General features: G+C 47.1%; 1 protein-coding gene across 1 annotated transcript; it reads left to right on the top strand.

The window, feature by feature from the left end:
- Nucleotides 1–5,652: 5,652 nt before the first annotated feature.
- On the top strand, nucleotides 5,653–8,401 carry LOC121924053. The gene is made up of 3 exons (XM_042455122.1): nucleotides 5,653–5,775; nucleotides 6,412–7,014; nucleotides 7,463–8,401. The coding sequence occupies exons 2-3, from the start codon at nucleotides 6,477–6,479 to the stop codon at nucleotides 8,104–8,106; spliced, it is 1,182 nt and encodes a 393-aa protein (XP_042311056.1). The 5' UTR covers nucleotides 5,653–5,775; nucleotides 6,412–6,476; the 3' UTR covers nucleotides 8,107–8,401.
- Nucleotides 8,402–8,651: the final 250 nt, after the last annotated feature.

Consider the following 8,651-nt stretch of genomic DNA (forward strand, 5'->3'; position numbering starts at 1 on the left):
GAGAAATTTCTGGATTTCGTGTTAACAAAAATAAAAGTCAAATGTTGACAATGAATATATTTGAAAAAGAACAACAAGAAATTATATCTATAACCGGATTCCAGAGAGCAAAGAAAGTTAATTATTTAGGAATAATAATAATAATGAAGAATATGAATATATTCAAAAACAACTATGAAAATGCTTGGAGTGGAATTAAAAAAGAATTTAGTTGATGGAAAAATCTTCAACTATCTTAGTCTGGAAGAATAGCGGCCATAAAAATGTCAATACTCCCCAAAATGATGTATCTATTTCAAAATTTACCTGTTATAACAAATGAAATTCCTTTTGCAAAATGGAACAGACACTTATTTAATTTTATTTGGGATGGGAAGAAACCTAGGATAAAAATGAAATTGTTATATGATACAATAGATAGAGGAGGGGTCGCATTACCAAACTTGAACCTATATTACCAAGCCTCAACATTGAGCTGGCTTGCTGACTGGATTAGATTATAGAAATCTAATCTTTGACTGGAATCAGATGGATTGTTATATAGCCTTCATGGTTATCTTTTGTATGATAAAATTAAGGTAAATCAAGAATTTAACAATCATTTCTTTAGAAAATCACTTATAAAGGTATGGTTAAAAGTTAAACAAAGTTGGTGTACTAAAGTTCCTCTATGGGCGTCAATTAATGAGGAATAAAAATTATCATGTGAATCTTGGCCAACATATGAGGCTATCATTATAACAGAAAAGGATGGACAAAGAAGAATTAGAACAGGAACTTAGCTCAGATGGATATAGATGTAACTGGTTTCTTTATAGTCGACTAAAGAAAAGATTTAACCAGGATTTAAAGCTACAAGGGATTGGGAAAGGAGAGATGGAATTCGAAAAGGTAATTAATGAGGAAGGGGAGCATGATTTTACAAATTATTATTGAAAGAATCATGGAACAAGAGGTGATTAAACAGTGTATGATAGATTGGTCAAAAGACATTGGGGCAAATATCCCTCTAAACCAATGGGAAACAAACAGGAAGAAAAGATATAAATATACAAAAAACAGTGGAATGGCACCCCCCCCGACAATAAGAGAGGGGGGTCATTTTGCAGGGGGCACACTGGAGAGTCGACGCTTCTGGGGTGGCCCTCAGGGGGGCACCACTGAGGGAGAAATTACATGGGAAACTTAGGGGGAGAGCTGAGGGGAATGAAATAGGATACACCTCAGTCTCTCAGTCCTGGGGAACATCGCGAGGGCTGGGAAACTGCAAGAGGATGCTGGGTGATGGCATGGCTATAAAAAGCTGGCACACACGTGGCTTCAGCCTTTTTCGGGCGAAAGGACAAGCTAGGAGGGTGTCCTGCGGACTCCCCCCCTTTTTCTTGGTGGGGCCGAGCAGCTCGTCCTCCAGCTGGGCCTCCAGGTATCCCTACATCCATAGGGGTAGGAAGAGAGCTCCTTGGGGGAGGGATGGTGGGGTTCCTCACTGGGATATTTGGGTTTGCAGGTCCTGTGAGCTCAGAGGGACCTCAGTTGGCAGGCCACCCTGCTGCAGTTCCTCTTCCTTTTATTAGTGTTCGTTTTCCTCCCCCCCCCATTCCTTGGGCTGGAGTTTTGTTCCAATTGTATTTTGGGGAGGGGGGTTGTGGTGTGGGTCTGCTTAGGGGAGTCGGGATCCCTGCCTTTGGCTAGGGTGCCCCCATCCTCCAGGCCAGAGAAGGGTGGTGGATGGCGCCCCACTCATGCTTGCATCCTCCCTTATTCCATTCCCATGGCTTGTAGGTTGGGGAGCCATGGTTTCCCACACATGCACGCATTCCTCGGCAACTCCATTCCCATAGCCCGGGGGGGGCGGTGGGGGTGGGGGACTTTTCCTCCAGCCAGGGTGATGCGGGCGGCTTTTGGCCTGCGAGGGGGGATCATCTCCACCCCGCTCCCCCCTCCCCCGCAGCTAGGTTTCCTCAGGATAGGAAGGATGTTTGTTGGTGTATTCCTTTGTTTTGTGCTGGCATGCTCCTGCTTGCATGTTGCATGCAGGTAGAGATAGAATTCCTTCATTTCACTAACTCTCCTCTGGGGGGCAGCTTTGGCGCTCTCTTGATTCTATCCTTCACTCCCTTCTATTTGGGGGTGACCTTCTCTCCCTTATGATATTGTTATTATTTATCTCTTTTATGGCTTGGGCTTTTCTCCTATTATTACTGACTGGTTATGTTTATTTCATCTATTTTGTCTTCCCCTTTCTTTTTCTTTCCATGATTGTGGGATGCTATGGTTCATCAATGAGTCTCTTCCTTATATACATTATTATTTTTATTACTATTCATCTTGTTCGATTAGTTTTGCTTTGTCTCCTGTTTATTTGCTGATTTATTATTATAATATTTTTATTATTATTATTATTATTATTATTATTATTATTATCATTTTATTATCTCTTGCAATTTTATGTTCCCCCCACACTCTTTCCCTACCTTCTGGGTATGGTTTATTTCCTCCTAGTGGGATCCTATTGCATGATCAGCATGTCTGTGCCTTTTTTTATTATTTTATTATTATTATTATTATTATTATTATTATTATTTGTGCTTTTCTGTTTCTGAATTTACTTTATTGATTTTAATTGTATTTCAATTTTATTTTAATTTCTATCATCCCCTACTCAGCATCTCCTCTCTCTCCTTTCCCTTCTGCTTCTTTTCTGTCTGCTCAAGTGTGGTTTTGTGGTTATTATTGTTATTATTTATCCCTTTTATTGCCTTGGGTATTATTTATGTTCATTATTATTATTTATTATTATTTATTATTATTTATGTTATTTATTATTATTTATTATTTATGTTATTTATTATTATTATTATTATTATTATTATTATTTATGTTATTTAATTTATTCATTTGAAGTTCATTATTTTATTTGGGCATTCCATTTCCTCCCTTTTAATTCCTTGCCTTTGCCCGTCTCTCCTGCCCCTGCACTCCCTTCTCATGTCAATTCCACCACTATGTGTCTCTATTTGGGTAACTTTAACCTTCCTCTTCTGCCTCATTCCAGTTTGGAATGAGGCTCACTGTTTTCGATTCCTGCTTTGCTTGCCTTTGAGCACTTGCCCTTCCTTTTCGGCAAGTGGTACCTGCATCAACTAGATTTTTGGGTGGTGGTCTCACGTGGTGATACAGGCATGCTGCAGCTCCACATTTCCTTTGCCGAGACCTCGATTTCGCTTTGCAGTCTTCTTCTGTGCTGGTTTGCTCGCTTGCTGGTCGGCTGGCTGGATCTTAACCCTGTGCTTTGCTTCGCTTGTTTATCACAGGTTTACCATGCCTCGGAGTAAGCCCAAAAAACCACTGGCTCCTGCTGCTCAAAAGAGCCATAACCGCCCCAGCAAAAAAGCAAGGCACAGTGATGCAGTCGAGGCATGCTTGGATCAGCTGTACACTCGGTTGGCTGCTATAGAAGCCGAGCGGGCAGCAGTGCCGGCAGGGGGGCAGGTGGAGAGTGTTGCACCTCCTGTCCCCCTGGAACCACCGGTGGGCCAACTAGTCAATGCAGGCGATCAGCCTTCATTGGCCGACATTTACAGGGTGTTGGCGCCACAAGGGCAGACGGGGGTGGTTCCTGCTCAGCTAACCCTTGCAGATATATATCGCTTAGCACAAGGGCTCAGTGCGGGACGAGGTCCTAGCAGGGCTGAGGCTGACTCAGGCCAAGGGCCTTCCACATCGCATGTGGCTCCATCTCCAGATGTGGCAGTGACTTCTGAGGCTGGGGCAGCTCAGATGTCAATGGTCAACATAGGAGCATCCACCTCAACTGCTGCTCCGGGTATGTCATTGCTACACGATCAGGTTTGGCCCACTGCGGTGTGGTCACCAAGGCTGTCCGGTCCCGAAAATGGGCCTCCCGTGCCCACAGGGGTAGGCTCAACCATCTGCTTGCCCTCTAACACTCAACAACATGGTCAGGTCAGCGAGTTAAGCTCTGGTGGGGCTGAGGTGGGGGGGGAATGCACGGGAGTCTGGTAACTCACTGCAGAAGGAAACATCGCCTGCAACTGTAGTCATACCCGCAGAGCCCGCAACTGCAGCGGGGGGGCCCCCGCATGCACCCGCTATCTTAGCAGGGACAATGAGCATTGTGGGCCAGGATGATTCTGTTGGGATCCGTCCTGTGCAGGCTGCCTCCTACCCGGCGGCTTGCAGCCCGTATTTGGAGGTCTCTGCCCCTCTGGGGGAGCACCTCCTACCTGCAACAAAGGAGCGAATAATGAGGGGTGAGTACGTTGACCTCTTCTCCTTGGTGTTTCGGGACCCTGAGCCTAGGGTGATGGTTAAGGATGGTGTGGTCATTAGTCTGCCAAAAGAGCTGGAGCAGTTTAAGCGGCCGAAACTTGAGAGGAATTTCCTCAACTGGTTGGCAGGCTGGACCATCTACGCAGGGGTCCTTACTGAGATAGAACCCAACTGCCGTTGTGGAGGTAGGCAGCTCCTGAAATATCAGGATATGATTCTCAGGTGCCATAGTTCGGTCAAGGGTTCGGCGTGGCTCCATTATGACGAGCAGTTTCGCATGCGTAAGTCAGTTAACCCATCTTTACCCTGGAATGTAAAACATTCGGAGTTATGGTCCGACATCATGGTATGTAACTTGGCCTCCCCTTACAACCGCTGTGACAGTGGCTATGTCCCTTCCGGTGGCCAGTCAAAAGGGAACTTTACGAGGCCTGCCTCTGACAAAAAAGGGCCCACAGTGTGCTGGGATTTCAACGCTGGTAAGTGCAAGCGTCAGTCCTGCAGGTTCGACCATCGATGGTCGGAGTTGGGAAAGCATCCCAACTCCTCCTGCTTCAAAGGTAACCGGGGAGGAGGGGGCAGCGGATCGGCAGGAGGGGCTCAGGGAGCCAAGGGCACCAACTCCCATTAAGATCCCTCAGCTTTCCGCCTGGCTGGCCCTATATCCCAGGCGGAATAGTGCAATGTACATATTGAAGGGCTTCACTGACGGTTTTCGCATTCCATATTCTGGGGAGAGGGTCTTTCGCTTTGCTCCAAATTCTAAGTCCGTTGACATGTTGAGGGATATAGTGAGGGAGAAACTTCATAAAGAGATTTTGGCAGGTAGAATTTCTGGGCCCCACACCTCCCTACCCATACCGACTCTCCGCCTATCCCCACTGGGGGTGGTGCCCAAGAAAGCTCCAGGTGAGTATAGATTGATTCACAATCTGTCCTTCCCTAAGGGTGAGTCGGTTAACGATGCTATTGACCCGGCTCTATGCTCAGTTAAGTATGCCTCTTTTGATGCTGCAGTCAGAATGATTAGAGATCTGGGAAGGGGGGGCCCTTTTGGCCAAATGTGATATCAAGTCTGCATTCCGGCTTCTCCCAGTTCATCCTGAGGATTTCGATCTGTTGGGATTTAGATTTGAGGGGTCATACTATTATGATAAAGTCATGCCCATGGGCTGCTCTATTTCCTGTTTTGCATTTGAGCAGTTCAGCACATTCTTGGAGTGGTGTGCAATACGAAAATCTGGCAACAAAGCAATCACACATTATTTAGATGATTTTCTGTTTGCGGGCAAACCAGGCACTACAGCCTGTGCTTCCACGTTAAGTTCTTTCCAGCAGCTGGCTGAGGAGATGGGTGTCCCATTAGCCCAGGAAAAAACGGAGGGGCCGGACACTACACTTACTTTTCTGGGGATCAAACTGGATACTATCGCCGGCATCTCTCGACTGCCTGCAGAGAAGCTACGGACTTTGACTCAACAGGTAACCAACATAATGACCAGGAAAAAAGCCACGTTAAGGGAATTCCAGGCTTTGGCAGGTTTGCTGAACTTTGCTTGCAGAGTAATTGTGCCTGGACGGGCGTTCAGTGCACGACTTTATGAAGCTATGAGAGGGGTTGCTTCACCTCACCATCGCATTAGGGTGACTAAGCAAATTAGAGAGGATTTGGGAGTGTGGCTGTCTTTTCTTAGGGGATATAATGGTGTGTCATTCTGGAGATCTGACCTGCACCTGCGAACAGACTTCCAAGTTCATTCTGATGCAGCGGGGGCTCATGGCTTTGGGCTCTTCTGGAACGGCCAATGGTGTGCTGAGAGATGGCCTGAAGGTTGGGTACAGGGGGGACTCGACAGGGATTTAACATTTCTGGAGCTGTTTCCCATTATAGTTGCAGTACACCTATGGGCAGACGTTTTTTCAAACAAGTCGGTGCTCTTCTGGTGTGATAATCAGGCGGTGGTACAGGTGGTGAATGCGCAAAGCTCTAAGTCTTCCAGAGTTATGAGATTGATAAGATGCATGGTCCTACAGTGTCTTAAGTATAACATTGTCTTCCGCTGTCAGTATGTGCCAGGGGCCTCTAATTCAATTGCAGATGCTATTTCCCGTTTTCAGTTCGACAGGTTTCGGGCTCTGGCCCCGTACGCTTCTCCGAGTCCCTTGAGAGTGCCGGCGCACCTATGGAATCTTGGCGAATAGAGGTGAACCGTGCAATTCTCATGTCATTGGCTCCATCAACCCAGCTCGCTTATCATCGCAGCTGGCGGGTATTTCAAAGGTTCGTGGCATCGATGGGGGTGCCAGAGGAGTGGCCGATACCAGTGGATGTGATCCTTCGCTTTGCAGTTCACCTCAAGGAAACTGGTTTGTCTGTGCGCACTATTCGGGGGCGGATAGCTGCACTAGCATTCTATTCACGGGCCAGGGGTTTCATGGATAACACAAGTGATTTTAGGGTCCGAAGAGTTCTTGAGGGGTGGGCTAGGGAGGCACCCCCACTCCCAGACTCTCGCCTTCCAGTGTCGGAAGTGGTCCTGCAGAGGATACTGCCAACCCTGTCAGCGATATGCAGCACGCCTTTCGAGACTGTCTTGTTCCAGACAGCTTTCACGGTGGCCTTTTTCGCAGCTACTCGCATCAGTGAACTCTTGCCTAAATCCAAGTCGGATAAATCTCAAAGGGCCATTCAGGTTGACGATATCACAATCGGTGAGAAGGGTATGTCAGTTCGCTTCCGCTGCTCCAAGACAGATCAGCTCAGAAGGGGGCAAGCTATATTCCTGAACAGGGCTCCTTTGGGCCAGATATGTCCAGTTGGCTTATTGGAACGTTATCTACGGATGCGTCCCCCGGGGACAGGTTCTTTGTTTGTTCATGCTTCGGGGGTCCCTTTGACACAGTTTCAATTCCTGGCTGTTTTCAAAAAGGCAGTCATGAAGGTGGGTCTGTCACCGGACCATTTCTCCTCTCATTCATTCCGCATTGGAGCAGCAACGGCGGCGGCCACGCATGGTTTGCCATCCGCGATTGTGCGCAAGGTGGGCCGATGGCGGTCCAGGGCATACAACACTTACGTACGCAGGCAAGCCAGTGACAAGCTGGCAGGATATCTTAGGGGGTCCCCCGGGGGACACCACCACTGATTAATTATTTGTGTTTTGAGCAGGCGTCCTTCCTATGGTCTGGATCATCGGACACAGCATTGTATTTTGGGCGGAACGTCATGCAATCTTCTCCAACAGAGGGACCGACCTGGGTTTGTCAGCGGTAGCCACCATCCGTTGGGCAGGCCGCCGGGGAATGTTGTGGGGGGCATTCCTCCCACGTGTGATTGAGATGGCAGCGGAAGGAACGCCCCCGGATGTCATATTAATACACCTGGGGGAGAATGACTTGGTAAGGATGCCCGGATTGCAGCTCGTGGGACGGATGACATCAGACCTTCACCAATTACGACGGCGATTTCCTCAAGCGACTATTCTCTGGACGAGGCTGCTACCTAGACGGGCATGGCCGGGTGCTCGGAGTGAATCTGCAATCAATGCAGCAAGGCGACATGTTAACCGGGATATAACACGGAACTTGGCTTGGATAGGGGGGCGGGCAGTTTCACACCGAGACATACGGGTCGAACTGCCCGATTTGTTCAGGGGTGATGGTGTCCATCTGTCCCCTCGCGGATGTGACCTTTACCTGGATGAGATGTCCAGGGCCATTGGGGGTTCCATAAGTGATAGGGCTGGTGGGGGGAGGAGTGGCCAAGCTGGGCTGGCCCCCTCCTGTGGCGGTAATGGTCAGCCCTGTCACTAATGGAGGGCAGATTTATGTGTGACAGGCATACAACAGAAGGACAGAAAAATGATTTATGGGGGTAATAAAATAATTAACAGTTTGACAAATGATTTATGAGCTTGTCAAAGATAATTTATGAGGGCAATTATCTTTGATTTATGGGCTAAATTTTGATGGATTGCGATTATGATTTATGATAGATTTATGGTTAATTATGAGTGATTTATGGATTATTTCTTGATTGATTTATGACCTGGATTTGGCTTGCCTACTCTGTGCCTGTCACACATGTAATTAATTTCTTATGCAATAAAGTTGTGGCCTAATTTTAACCCAAGTTAACAGCGTCCGGCTCATCCAGTCCCACTGCAAAAGAGAAAATATGATAAAAATGCAGTATCATTGTGACACCTTATAGGCTGGCAAAAATGAACAAGAACACTAGAAACATCTGTTGGAAATGTGAAACGGAGGTTGGTACTCTTTTCCACTGTTGATGGAGATGTAAGAGAGCTTGTGGTCTTTAATTAACTTGAGAATTTCAGAGATTTTAAAAATAAAGT

Source organism: Sceloporus undulatus, chromosome 2 (assembly GCF_019175285.1).
Source record: "Sceloporus undulatus isolate JIND9_A2432 ecotype Alabama chromosome 2, SceUnd_v1.1, whole genome shotgun sequence".
In the NCBI taxonomy this organism is placed as follows: Eukaryota; Metazoa; Chordata; class Lepidosauria; order Squamata; family Phrynosomatidae; genus Sceloporus; species Sceloporus undulatus.